Source organism: Chenopodium album, chromosome 24 (genome assembly GCF_948465745.1).
Source record: "Chenopodium album chromosome 24, dcCheAlbu1.1, whole genome shotgun sequence".
Classification (NCBI taxonomy): Eukaryota; Viridiplantae; Streptophyta; class Magnoliopsida; order Caryophyllales; family Amaranthaceae; genus Chenopodium; species Chenopodium album.
Genome location: NC_137857.1, coordinates 2,439,354 through 2,454,964, shown reverse-complemented (window position 1 = coordinate 2,454,964; position 15,611 = coordinate 2,439,354). Strand labels below are relative to the sequence as shown.

The 15,611-nt window shown below is 35.1% G+C and overlaps 1 protein-coding gene and 1 non-coding gene across 2 annotated transcripts; both read left to right on the top strand.

Annotated features, from left to right (window-relative positions):
- The first annotated feature begins 71 nt into the window (after positions 1-71).
- Positions 72-144, top strand: TRNAA-AGC (transfer RNA alanine (anticodon AGC)). Its single transcript has one exon. It is a non-coding gene; the product is annotated as a tRNA-Ala (tRNA).
- A 948-nt stretch (positions 145-1,092) lies between these two features.
- LOC145612734 (putative F-box protein At3g16210) lies at positions 1,093-1,707 on the top strand. Its single transcript, XM_081668032.1, has one exon. The coding sequence runs from the start codon at positions 1,093-1,095 to the stop codon at positions 1,705-1,707; it is 615 nt and encodes a 204-aa protein (XP_081524158.1).
- Positions 1,708-15,611: the final 13,904 nt, after the last annotated feature.

The following is a 15,611-nucleotide window of genomic DNA, read 5'->3' as shown; positions in this document are numbered from 1 at the left end:
ACTAGCTTCCGTGCTCAACTAGTACAAATACTTACGAAAAGTATCTAACATTTTAAAACTATGTCAATAATGGGGATGTAGCTCAGATGGTAGAGCGCTCGCTTAGCATGCGAGAGGTACGGAGATCGATACCCCGCATCTCCACTCACTCTTTTTTTTTTTTTTAATAAAATTTTTTTAATTTTTTTTTTAATTATTATTATTATTTAAATGAGGTTACAAGCACCAATGGAAGGAAAACAACAAGAAAAGAAAACACACGACAGAAATAAAACTAAGTAATGCAAAAGGAAGACACTAACTAACTAGGGAGGAATAAGTCGCGTTGTACATCTTCCTCCAAGATACGACTAAGTTCCATCGGAATATTATTAGTATTAGGGAGGAATAAGTCGTGGCATGGCCATGCCTTGTACATCTTCTTCCAAGATACGACTAAGTTATATCGGAATCTAATATATATATATATATATATATATATATATATATATATATATATATATATATATATAAAGGGGAGTTTTTTCCCGAGTTTTTAGAGAACCACGTAGGATTTAATTTTCTTAGCGCGCCACGTAGGATTATAAAGTTTAGTTGTAGCCAATTAAATAAGAGATTATTAATTTATTTTATAATTAAATAATTCAAATGACACGTAAGTAAAATTGACAAATGATATTTTTAAGTTTAAATTAATTAAATATAAAATATTATCTTTTGATATTAAGAATTTTATCTAAATATGCAACAAATTTTAGCACATAAATACAAAAAAAAAATATATTTAAGAAAATTCAAACAAACCGTGCATCGCATGGGCTATATCTAGTATTATTAGTAAAATAAACTAATTGAGAGTCCTGAACGACTCCGCGGTAGGCCAACCAATCTACCGCTAGTGTTATCATATTTAAATGATAGAATTTTTTTATCTGGTAGAAGTCTAAATAAATATTACTACCTTTCTTTGTAACATCATATATATATATATATATATATATATATATATATATATATATATATATATATATATATATATGTTAAATTAATCTCTACTAGATCATTAAAGCTACGTTGTCAAAAAACTAATCAATGGCGGCAGCGTCGAGTGAATTAAGTCCCATTGAAGACCTTCCTACGGACATTCTCTCACAAATTCTACTACGACTTCCCAACATCAAGTCCTTATTACTCACAAAACTCGTGTGCAAATCATGGTTTACCCTCATATCATCTTCAGAATTCACCCATCTTTATAATCTCCGCCATAACAACAATTCTCTCCTTGTATGTACCAAACTTGATCTTAACTGTTGCAGACCTTGCAGTCGCTATCTTTACGGAGCCCAATTCAACGGCGACGACGTTTCGAAGGCGGAGAAAATTGAACTTCTTCCATACCTAAATAAGTTGGTATTATCTAAGATTGTTGCTTCATGCCATGACTTGTTACTTTGCATCTTTGGTAACTCTACTTTGATCTTGCTAAATCCATTAACTCGTCTTTACCACGTCATTCCTAGGTTGCTTTACGGTAATAGGGACGATTCAATTATTGATCCCCCGTTCTATTATGAAATAAACGGTTTCGGAATGTTTGGAATCGGATATGATCATGTAAGAGATGACTACAAAGTTATGATTTTTGAGAATGATACGGTCGTTAACCAAGTTTTTCTATACAGCCTAAGAGATGTGTCAAATTAACTCAAGATCTCAATCTCTCATTATGCCTCAATGTGTACATGTATAGGTTACAATATATTCCTAATTATCTTAGGCTTAGGAATAATATCAAATCAAATATTAACATAAAGATAACTAAGGAATCCTAACAATATTTCCCTAAATATTATCTTTACATAAATATAATATTATCTCAACATCCCCCCTCAAGATGGAGCATGGAGATCTCGAATGCCAATCTTGCGAAGAATAAACTCAAATTGTGCCTTTCCCAATGCCTTCGTAAAAATATCTGCTAACTGTACCTTCGTAGACACATATGACGGACATATGAGACCTTCCTGAATCGCATCTCTAATAAAATGACAATTAACCTCAATATGCTTGGTTCGCTCATGAAAAACTGGATTATTAGCAATATGCAGAGCTGACTGACTATCACAGAAAACTTTCATCCCTTGCTTATGCTCGACTCCTAAATCACGAAACATCCTCTTCAACCACTTCAACTCACATGTCACTCCTGTTATTGAACGATATTCTGCTTCTGACGAACTCGTAGCCACCGTAGGTTGTTTCTTAGTCTTCCATGACACAGGAGAAAGACCAAGTAACACAAACCAACCAGTCAAAGATCGCCGAGTCAATGGACAACCTGCCCAATCTGAGTCACACCAACCTTCTAATTGCAAAGCACTATCAGATCGAAGAAGAATACCTTGGCCCGGGCACTTCTTAAGATAACGCACTACTCTCAAAGCTGCTTCCCAATGTAATTCCGTTGGAGATCGCATAAACTGAGATAGGATATGAACTGAATATGCCAAGTCTGGCCTAGTCACGACCAGATATATCAGACGTCCTACCAGACGCCTATATTTCTCAACATCCTCTAACTCCTTCCCCCCTGAAACTGCGAGCTTATGATTTTGTTCCATCGGAAAATCTGCAGGTTTAGCACCTAACAATCCTGTCTCTGAAATAATATCCAAGGCATACTTTCTCTGACAAACATAAAATCCATGTTTGCTACGAGCTACTTCTAACCCCAAAAAATATTTCACGGCTCCTAGATCTTTCATTTTAAAACATTCACACAGATATGCTTTAAAACTTTCCAATGCCAATTTACTATTACCAGCAATAATCATGTCATCCACATACACTAACACATTTAGTTGCAATTTACCTCTCGTCAAAGTAAACAACGAATAGTCATTATATGACTGCTTGAAACCATATTTCTTAAGAGCCACGGACAATTTCTTGAACCAACACCTAGGCGCCTGTTTTAGCCCGTACAATGATTTATTCATTTTGCACACCTTATCCGAACTGTTTTTCTGAAACCCGGGGGGAACCTTCATGTAGATCTCCTCCTCCAACTCTCCATGTAGAAAGGCATTGTGTACATCCATTTGATGCACTTCCCATTCTTTCACCGCAGCAACGGCTAGAAAAGTACGAACTGTAGACATCTTTGCCACAGGAGCAAACGTCTCATTGTAATCTATGCCTTCCTCTTGATGATTTCCAAGAATAACCAATCGAGCTTTCAATCTAATCAGTTTGCCTTCTTCATCTCTCTTCTCAGTGTAAACCCACTTGCTTCCAAGTGCTCTCTTCCCTTTCGGAAGTGTCTCCAAGGTCCACGTACCTTGATCTTCTAAGGCCTTAATCTCGGATGCCATTGCATTTCTCCACCCTTCATGTTTCATTGCCTCTTTAAAGGTCCTCGGAATCCGTGCCTCTGTTACTGCAGCAATATAATTTCTATGTTTCTCGGAAAACCGATCATAATTAACAAAATAGGTTATAGGATAAGGAGTACCTGAGGAAGATGATTCCGCGGATGACAACGATGGGACTTTATTTTTCCGAATAGTATGCATAACACAATCGCGTAGCTTTGTTGAAGGGATTTTTACTCGCTTTCCTCGACCCAACTCTTCTTCATTTTTATCCGAAGCTACCCCTTGCTGCTGATCAGAAGACTCCGCAACCATGCTGCGGTCTCCCTCACTGCCCCGCAACCCAGCCGCGGACCCTGCTGCCTCCCCTGTTTCTTGGTGCTGCTGCCCCGATTTTCCAGCCCTTGTGGTCTGATTTTGTGGGCTGTGCACCAAACCAGCAGGTGCTGGGCTATCCTGGTGCTGCGGTGGGCTGTGGTCACGGCCTGCTGTGGCTGGGCTGGCCTGGTGTGGCTCACAGCCAACACCTTCTGCCTCGGGTTGCTGGGGCTGCTCACGGCCAGCGCCCGCTGGAAACCCAGCGCCCAAGGAAGTAGGTTGGTGTTGTTGGGGCTGCTCTCGGCCATCGCCCAATGGACCCCCGATGGGTGCTCCATCTCCTCCTACTTCCACACCTTGTATATCACCCATATGCCACTGCTCAAATTCATCAAAATCAACACCATTTTCTACACCAAACATCTCATCACCCAATCTCAACTCCGACTTGTCACTCGATTGCTCAACAAAAGGAAATAAGTGCTCATGAAATTTTACGTCCCTAGACACCAAGTACTCCCTTGTTTCTAAATCAAACAATTGCCATCCCTTCTTTCCAAACGGATACCCCAAAAATACACATTTTCTACTCCGAGATTCGAATTTATCTCCTTTACTTCTTTGATTATGTGCATAACACAAACAACCAAACACACGAATCGACTCATAAGAAGGAATTTTGCCAAACAGCATTTCATATGGAGTTTTATTTCCAAGTAGTGGACTTGGAGTACGATTAATCAAATAACAAGCCGTCAAAGCACATTCCCCCCAATATTTAATCGGCAATCCACCTTGAAATCTCAATGCCCGTGCCACATTCAAAATATGTTGGTGTTTTCTCTCCACTCTCCCATTTTGTTGAGGAGTACCCACACAAGAAGACTAAAAAATAATCCCATTTTTGACAAAATATTCTCTTAGATGATTAAATTCGGTTCCATTATCACTCCGAACCACTTTTATATCTCTATTAAATTGACGTTTAATCAAGGCAATAAAATTAAGAAAATGAAACTCAACTTCCGTTTTATTGCTAATCAAATAAATCCAAACGCCCCTAGAATAATCATCTACTATAGTCAAAAAATACTTAGCACCACACGAAGAGGGAACTTTGTAAGGCCCCCACAGGTCTATATGAACTAAATCAAACAAACTACTAGCCTTATTTTCACTAATAGGAAAACTATCTCTAGATTGTTTTGCTCGAGGGCATACATCACACACATTATTATTCTTCCTAATTGAGTTACTCACAGGCGGAAGTAACCTCAAAACTTTTTCCGACGGATGACCCATGCGTTGATGCCAAAGATCGACCACACAATCCACTGCTAGCACCTTCACTTGCGGCACACCTCGGAAAAAATAAAGTCCATTTTCTCGTTCACCCACGCCAATCACCATCCTCGTCGACTGGTCCTGAATAACACAAATTTTGTTAGTAAACTGTATTGTACATCTTGACTCATCACTTAATTGAGTAACAGAAATTAAGTTACAATTCAAATTTGGTACAAATAAAACATTGTCAATAACAAGACCACCATCTAGTGTAACCGAACCCAATTGATTCGCATTCACCGTTTGACCATCCGGTAATCCTACCGGACAATTTTGAATTGTTTTAATGTTCCTCATAATTGACAAATCATTTGTCACATGATTAGAGGCTCCGGTATCTACGATCCACGGGACTTTTGTCTTACCTTCTAAGCGAGACTTAGATTTATTACTCAATAATTCAATGATTTGTTGAGCTTGGTCAGAGGTCACACCCACGAGGCCTTGTGTAGATGAAGAGTGATTGCTGCTTGCTGCACTATTGTTATTCACGCCCCCTTGTACAGCATTGGCACGATGTGTAGTGTTTGTAGAGGTATTATTGCGCCCCCCACTAGCACCACCACGACCACCTTTTCCCCCACGAGCGCCTCTGCCACGGCCCCTACCTCCTTTGCGATTTTCATCCCACCATTCGGGAAACCCGATCAATTGATAACACCCATCTTTGTCATGGCCTTCCCGATTGCAGTGGGTGCAAAAGGGCCTTTCACCATCGTTGGACTTAGCACGCGAGTCCACTTTAAATGCCATCACCTTCTCCTTCACCTTGCCATCTTTAGACCGAAGTCTCTCGGTGTTGATCACCGCTTGATATGCGTTATCCACATGAGGCAGAGGGTTTTGTGCTAGCAATTGAGCCCGGATTGCCTCATACGGATCATCTAAGCCAATCAAGAAATAATGTAAGTAATCTTCGTCTCGAATATCACCTACTTGCTTGGCAATATTACATGTACACTGCCCACAAGAACACTTCGGAACTCGAGAATATTGCAGCAGCTCTGTCCATATTTTAGATAAACGTCCAAAATATTCCGTCACCGACTCCGTGGACGTTTGCTTGCACTCACCCAAAGAATTCTTCAATTGACACACTCTAGTGCCACTGACAACGCAGTACCACTGCTGTAAGTGTACCCACAACTCGCTAACGTAATCATAATCTCCGATGGTGGAACGCAAAGAGTCATCTAGCGTGTTACTAATCCAAGAAACAAGCATCGAGTTGACTGCTATCCAATGCTTCCTCTGTGGAGAATCGGCAGCAGGCTCCTTCATCGAGCCATCCACAAACCCATACTTCCACTTCGCAATCAACGCGCGACGCATAGCCTTAGCCCACTCGTCATAATTCTCACCACGTAGCTTAATTGGGGTAATAATAATTCCGGGATGATCACTCGATCCCAGATGGTACTCTAGTTCGACAGAGGGTGGTGGTTTTGGAACATCATCATCCTTCGCCATCACCTAATTACGGTAATGTAGAGAAGAAATTTTTTTTTTTTTTTTTTTTTTTGATACCTAAACCTATGCTCTGATACCATGTCAAATTAACTCAAGATCTCAATCTCTCATTATGCCTCAATGTGTACATATATAGGTTACAATATATTCCTAATTATCTTAGGCTTAGGAATAATATCAAATCAAATATTAACATAAAGATAACTAAGGAATCCTAACAATATTTCTCTAAATATTATCTTTACATAAATATAATATTATCTCAACAAGATGGGTCATGGGAACGTAAAAGGTATTTTACGGAATGTTTCTTAAATAATCGAGCATTTAAACAAAAAATAATAAATACTATACCCGATTTTTCAACTGATATTAGACCCGCGGTTGTTGCCAATTGTTTGTTGCATTTTATATATGGACGCAAAATAATAGTAAGGTTTGATGTTTGCAATGGAAAATGGAGTGAAATTCCGGCACCCGGTGTCGAAAGTTACTTAAATGATATAGGGGTTTTGAATGGTTGGTTGAGCCTCCTAGAGGGGGGAAACAAGTTATGGGTGATGAAAGAGTACGCCGTTAAAGAATCGATCATGGGTTTTATTGTTAAGTGTTTCAGACTTGTATCCAATTAGGGCTTTGTTAGCCTCTACTCCTTTGGCTATATCGAATGACAAGAACGAAATTCTACTGTTTTTGAAGCACCAGTGGAGGATCAGTTATGTATGGTATAATTTGAAAGAAAAAAAGACTAGAAAAGCTCAAATTAGTCCATGGGGAAAATACGTTTCACTCAAGAGTAAATTTCCTATTACGGATATTAGTAAGTTTAATAAAACAAATCAAGGTACGTACGTAATCTCTATTGATGCTCTTGAATTAACTATATATATATTTGCTCAACCCTATATGAACATTATTATTGTTGTCTACTTGTGTATACCAATTCATTCATAGTTGTGTATACTAACTAAAATAAATGTGAGATATGATTAAATTTGTATGCATTTATTATATTCATATACTATATGTCGATATATTATTATATGAAGTATATATAGAGTAAGTGAGTAACACATAACATACCTTTATAGTGTGCCACAAATTATTATCTCATTGTTATAATCTTTTTTTTGTTTTTGGCTCTTATGCAGGCTTGGAGTTGGTAACGAAGTCACGAAAATGATGAGATTATTAATTAGGAGCAATCATCTCATACAAGTATATACCTACATTGATAATTTTTGCTGATAATTTTTTTCGAAATTTCCAAACACAAAAAAATATTGATACTGTTTCAAATAATTTTTAGTACCATAGTATCATTGTATCAAGTACTTGTTGGTGTAGCTTTAAACACATCTTTCATTGATCTATTTCAAGTTATTGTTTAAACTAACATGCGCAGTTATCTAATCTAGTAGATGATACCATTGAGTTAAATAATTTCTATGAATCATATGCAACCAACACATTTTTCGTTGATCAATTTCATACGGTGTCCAGCTATTGTTATAGCCCACTTTTTTGTTATGAAATGGCCCGTAACAATACAATATAACACATAATTTATCAGCTAAAGCAATAATCTAATATATATATATATATATATATATATATATATATATATATATATATATATATATATATATATATATATATATATATATATATATATATATATATATATATATATATATATTTATAAAGGGAAGTTTTTTCCCGAGATTTTAGAGAGCCACGTAAGATCTAATTTTCTCAGCGCGCCATGTAAGATTATGAATCTTAGTAGTAGCCAATTAAATAGGACATTATTAATTTCTTTTAGAATTAAATAATTCAAATGCCATATAAGCAACATTGGCGAATGAGATTTTGAAGTTTAAGTTAATTAAATATGAAATATTATCTTTGAATATTAAGAATTTTATCTAAATATACAACAAATTTTAGCTCATGAAAAAATTAGCCCGTTTTGTGTGTGGCTAGCCACACCGCGTGACCATTTATAAAAGAACAAAGTAACCCATATAACACTGACCGAGGAAGCCCTATAATACAAACTGATTATCCCCCTATAACACTAATAGAGTAACCCTATATCACTGACCAAATAACCCCTTTAATACTGACAAAGTAACTCCTATTACAATAACGAAGTAACCCCTGTCACACGATGTGGCCAGCCACATACAAGACTTTGTGTGAAAAAAAAAATTAAAAAAAAAATCAAACAAACCATGCGTCGCATGGGTGGGGGAAATTCCAGCATATGCTGGTGGCAAGGATCGATCCCGTAACCTCGAGGTTACGAGATGGGAGTGCTACCATCAAGCCAACTCCACATCCTTAACCAAAGCACATTTTATATGCTAAATATCTATAATTGTGTAAGAGTAAAAATTATAAAAAGTTGATATTGTGAAAGTATTTTATGAGACGAATCCAACAAAATCAATATTTTGCTTAACTTATAAATCATATTATATGATCAAACAAGAGTGATGAATAGTGCAAAAAGTCCATTGGTGCAATATTAATAGAACGGAGGAAGTACAATATAATACTTTGAATATGGTACAAGAACTAATATACATAATACATAATACATACACTATATACTTCGTGCTTTATATTTAATACTAGATCGAGGTAACATGTTACAAAGTATTAGTTTTATTTTGGCTATATATATATTATAACGAAGTATATAGAAACACTCAAGCGAGTAGGTACATGCCTTATTTAAAAGGAACACCTTATTATAACTTAGGGAAGAATATACACATAATACAACACTTACTTAAAAATAAAAATAAAAAATAAATAAATAAAAAAAAAAAAAAAAAAAAAAACCGAAAATAGGTTTACTTTTTAATGCCATGGTGATGATCATCGATGTCTTTAGCAGCATTAAGAAGAGCATCCATCAAAGAAGTTGGTTCAGGGATGTTAGGATGCACCTTCTCATACTCGAATATCCACTTAACTATGCAAGTTTCTTTGTCTTTTGGTTCAACATGGCATGTACATATGAAGCTCTTGTACTGTCCGTCTATGAGATCACCTTCTATTATCTTTTGCCTCACCAATCTTTTCTGCTCATCAATCTCTTCGATTTCAGTCTTCACAGTTCTACCAGATTTCCCGTCTTATTCGATATTATTAAACAAAATTAATGGAAAAGTATTAGTAATTCGTTATCCAATAATAATAACACGCATGATAACTATTAAATAGTGTTGGCCTAGCTAATGATAAGGAAAATACCTACCAACCTTAAGGTCGGGGGTTCGATCTTTATTACTAGGTTAGGGGCACTTTGAGGGTGATGATTTATTTGTCCTTGATCCCTTTCACTCTCAAAGTGTCTCGTTTATTAATATGGTCATATTGACTTATGAGAAGTGTCAATCTGGTAGGGCGGTTCTTACAAACTTACCTAAAAAAAACATGCATGATAGAGTTGTAGATCGAGTAATAGAGTTGAAAGTTAGTTACCTAGAGTGAAGTTCCAAGAAAGTATAGAGCCAGGCACACCAAAGTCCTGGCCATGATGCAAGTCACAACTCTGAACAAAATTAGAGGCAGCATGCTTGATGTGATGAGGTCTACTCTTATACATATCATGGAATGCATCACCTGCACTTTCTCTCACCTCTACCTCACCCTCTAACTTACGTTTTAAACTCATTATTCTTCTTATTTTTAGAACACCTACACAATTACACTTAACAAGAATGGTTTGTTATCTTATTTATACTAGAAAAGTTGGACTATGGGAGATCGAGTTCATTTTCTTACAATTAAGTACTTTTCTTACAACCATGAGTACTATTGAAAACATTTCTCTCAGTGAAAGAGTAGTTTGTGGACGTTATATAACATTTCGTGGATCAATATCTTAGGCATTTATATACATGGTTTGCTGTATAACTTTGATTGATTTTTAGAAAAAAAATCATATAATAATCTTACACGTTGTCTAATTAAATTAATTAAAGTGATTTTTGACTAAAATTGTGTCATTCAATTGTTATTTATGAGGTAGTTGGATATATCATTGAAATTTCTTTTATGTTACACTTATCAAATGTGACTGTAAGTGTTGCATATTTATTTGACGTAAATAATATAAATTGTAGAGCCTTTAATCAATTGTATCATATTAAATCCCAGCTCATTAAATTGACTAATCTAAGCCAGTGAATTAGATGTCTTTGTAGTTTATTTTAAAAGATATTTTGACAAAAAGAAAAAGAATTAAATATAAGAATCCACGTTATTTCAGTTTCTTCAATTCTCCCTTCAATCTGATATTCACTTCTTGGCTTAAGTTTCATTTATATATTTAATCTTTCTAGGGATTTTCCAACAAAACTAGATTAAAAAAAGACAAAAACGCCACATTTTGAATAATGCTATATGTGGCTAAAAATAAACATGTAATATATTTCTTACTTTTTTTTGAAAGACGGTTAGTGCATTATTATATTAAAGTAATATATTTCCTACTTTGGTATTAATTTAGGAATGAATAAATGACAAAATTACATAAAAATCAGTATAATTAATTTTTTTTTTTTGAGGGTACAACCCCCATAATTAATGTTATATTTTCATTTGTTTTTTCTTTAACACTTTTTTATTATATTTTATACGCTACTAAAAGATAATATTTTTTTGGACAAGAATTTAAAAGATAATATTGAGAATATAATATCAATTAAGTGATACTCTATATATTATCTTCAACCTTTCTTTGGAATCCTAGAAGCTTTGGAAAAAAAAAAAAAAAAAAAATCAATGGCGGCAGCGTCGAGTGAATTAAGTCCCATTGAAGACCTTCCTACGGAAATTCTGTCACAAATTCTACTACGGCTTCCTAACATCAAGTCCTTATTACTCACAAAACTCGTGTGCAAATCATGGTTTACCCTCATATCATCTTCAGAATTCACCCATCTTTATAATCTCCGCCATAACAATAACAATTCTCTCCTTGTATATCCCAAATTCAATTTTAATAGCAATCTCAATCTTTACGCAGTCGAAGTCAATGACAACGACTTTTTCGAAGGCGGAGAAAATTCAACTTCCTCCATACCTATATGAAGAGTTGAGATTAATTATGATTGTTGTTTCGTACAATGACTTGTTACTTTGCATCTTTGGTAGTAAATCGACCTTGATCTTGCTAAATCCATTAACTCGTCTTTACCACGTCATTCCTCGCCTCAATACTTATGACAATATCGTTGTTCATGGAGTCGGATATGATCATATAAATGATGACTACAAAGTTGTAATTTTTAGTCGTGGTCTGACGGCCAATTATGCAGACGTTTTCTTATGCAGCCTAAGAGATGAGTCCTGGCAACGTAAATGTTACATGAATAATCAAGAACTAATTCCAAATTTTCGGATGATTTCTAGTTATGTTATACCCGCTGTTGTTGCCAATTGTTTGTTGCATTTTGTATATGGACGCAAAAAAATTGTGAGTTTTAATGTTTGCAACGGAAATTGGAGTGAAATTCCGGCACCCAGTGTAGAAGGTTACATACAAAATATAGGGGTTTTAGATGGTTGGTTGAGCGTCCTAGAGGGAAAGGTTCGAGTCCAGGGAACAAGTTATGGGTAATGAAAGAGTACGGTGTTAAAGAATCATGGGTTTTGTTATTATGTGTCTCGGACTTGTATCCAATTAGGGCTTTGTTAACCAGTGTCCCTTTGGCTATTTCGAGTGACAAGAACGAAATTCTACTGCAATTGAAGCACAAGCGGAAATTCAGTTATGTATGGTTTAATTTGAAAGCAAAAACGAGTAGAGAAGCTCAAATTGATCCATGGGGAGAATACGTTTCACTCAAGAGTACGTTTCCTGTTACAGATATGAACAAGTTTGATAAGAAAAAACAAGGTACGTAATTATAATGATGATTTTTAATTAATTAAGTTAGCTATTTATTTGGTGACTCTTATACTTTAAATATTATATATAAGTATTAAGATGCCCGTTTCACCGGGAGAACTCCTCACTGGTTTGAACTATTTAAACATATTATGATGGCCAAAGTGTAAGGTGTCACAAATTAATGTCTCATTACCCTAAATGGTTTTTTCTTTGTTATGCAGATTTAGAGGAGATGGTGATGAAGATGAAGAAAATCATGAGATCGTTATGTCATGAGTATTCGTCTCTCTATATCTAGCATCTAAGCGCTAATAATATATAAATTAAAATATATATATTATTGATAATGTTTCAAATAGAAATTAGTTTTTTAGCTAGCATAGATTATAAATATATGTGTGGTATTATTAAGTACTCTAGTAGTAGTTTCAAATTAAACTTTTTTTTTTGGACAAAAAATTAAACTGAGTATCAAGTTATTCTTTCAACAGACATACACAATTAATTATGTAATCTATTACCCTTCAAAAAAAAAAAAAACGTAATCTATTAGATGATGATACCATTGAGTATACAGATTTCTATGAACCATATGCAACCAACACATTTTATTTCATTGATCAATTTCATACGGTGTTTATTGTTATTATTAGCTAATTAAAGGCATTGAATTGTTTTTTCAAGCCCACTTTTTTGTTTTGAAATGGCCCTTTACAATGCAATAATTCCTCATAAAAGGCACGACGAAAATTGTAAACAAGAGTAAAGCCACATGTCGGGTTAGTCTGACTCCACAACCTTATTATTTTTATCGTTTACATTATTTCATTAATTATTAAATTTTGTTTCACTATTAAAATGATTTAACAAATAACTTTCCTCCAAGTGGCAACAATTAGAACCTATAATCTCCTTGTCTATGTTTATTAGGGATGGCAATTGGGCGGTGCGGGTGCGGGTACCCCCTCCCCCATACCCACACCTGCCAAAATATTTTATACCCACCACCTACCCGCCATCCGCGGCGGGTTTCTCAACACCCACACCCGCCTAAGCGGGTAGAAATCGAAACCCACACCCGCTCCACCACCCAAGTGGATATCCACCACTTGCGTTTACCCGCCTTTACCCACTAACGAAATATCAGTTTTTTTATATAAATTTCTCATATAAACAGTCATTACACACTAAAAATTGTTGCAAATATATAGTTAATTTGAAATACAAACAATTAAAGTAGTCCGACATCATAACAAATACTAAAACTAAAACTAAAATAATAATAGTCTTATTTCCTAAAAATAAAAACTAAAACTAAAATAATAATAGTCTTACATTGGTGGGTATTTGCGCGGGTATGCGGGTAATTAGGCGGGTAGGCGGGTATTGGGCGGGTATTACTCAAAATCCACCACCTACCCACTATCCACGACGGGTATGACTTTTATACCCATACCCGCCTACATACCCACCAAGCTTGTACCCATACCCGCACCAACTGGGGCGGGTGCGGTGCGGGACACGCTTTTTTATACCCACATGCCATCCCTAATGTTTATTTTGCACATGTTTTTTTTTTAAAAGTTATTAAACAATCAACTCTACAAGTGATAATTTTGTAGCTTATAATTTTTTTTTTCAAAAAAAAAAAAAGAAAAATAAAAGTGCTAGCCTTTTCATTTAGAATCCGGTGAAAGATTTGACTTTGTTACCTTAAGGTTACAAGTGACCTTGTTGGTTTGGTATGATTAACTTAAATTGTATCATTGTATGCCATTTTAATTGGGAGGCGCAGTTTTCAATAAAAAGAATATGTGCAAGTATATAAGGCAGGCATGCATGATGTATTGATTTGGATCATGGAATTGCATGTTAAGAGGGTGATTGAATTAGATAATGTGAAATTACAAATTATCTAGTGAAAGAGTTAGACGATACTCAAATTAAATAGTTAATTTATAAAAATGGTTACAAATTAAAATTTCTTAAAAGTTAAATATTTGTAATAAAATATTAGAATTTTAGGTATTATCTAACCCTTAAAACTAGACCAAGCTGAAGTCTGGTCAATATCATTCACCTTACGAAAGAAATGAATCAATAGGAGTAAACAAACATGCTTATACATGGCAAACTTTCCATATTTTTGAAACCATAAATAATGTTTTTTTTTTTTTTTTTTTTTTTTTTTTTTTGACAAGAACCATAAATAATGTTTGCTATGTATTAGCAAACTTTCCATATAGCAAACATACGGTGTTATACATTATAGCACACATAATTCGTCAACCATAGTACAATTTACAGGAATACTCAACTAATGAACAGATACATGCATGTTTATTTAGTAGTATTTAATGCATGCATTAACAAACAACTTTAACCAACATGCGAACATATAACGTATAGTTGCACTTTGAATTAATAATACAACATTTCGAAGGAGACGTTGCATATAATGGTCTAATGCAACAATTCTCTAGAGCATTATTGTTGTTTACTTCTTAGCATGGTGATGATCATCCATGTCTTTGGCTGCACTAAGGAGCGCGTCTAGCATAGAAGATGGTTCGGGGATACCAGGATGCACCTTCTCATACTCGAGTATCCACTTCAATGTACAACTTCCTTGGTCTTTGGGTGTAACATGACATATAAAGTTCATGCTCTTGTATTCATCAAAGAGATCACCTTCTATCAGCTTGTACCTTACCAACTTCTTCTCTTCATCGATTTCTTCAATTTCAGTCTTGCCAGTTCTTTGCCTCCCATCTTAATCGAAATATATATATATATACACACACATGGAAAAAAAATATTAATATTATTATTGATAGGGCATACTAGACTATGTATCATAATTGTTCAACCAAAAAGGTAACAAGCTAAGTATAAACAAGGAAAATAAGACGACACATTAAATTTTATTTAATTTATAACATTTAGAATTGAGAGTACGTATTTAATTACCTAGAGTGTAAGTCCAAGAAAATATAGCGCCGGGCTTAGCAACGACACCATTGTGCAAGTCACAATTCTGTATGAAATTAGACCCGCCGGAATGTGCAATATGGTGAGGCCTATTCTTGTACAAATCATGGAGAACATCTGCAGCACTCTCTCTTATCTCTACTTCTCCCTCAAGCTTACGTTTAAGACCCGTAATAACTCTTATTTCTTAGTTT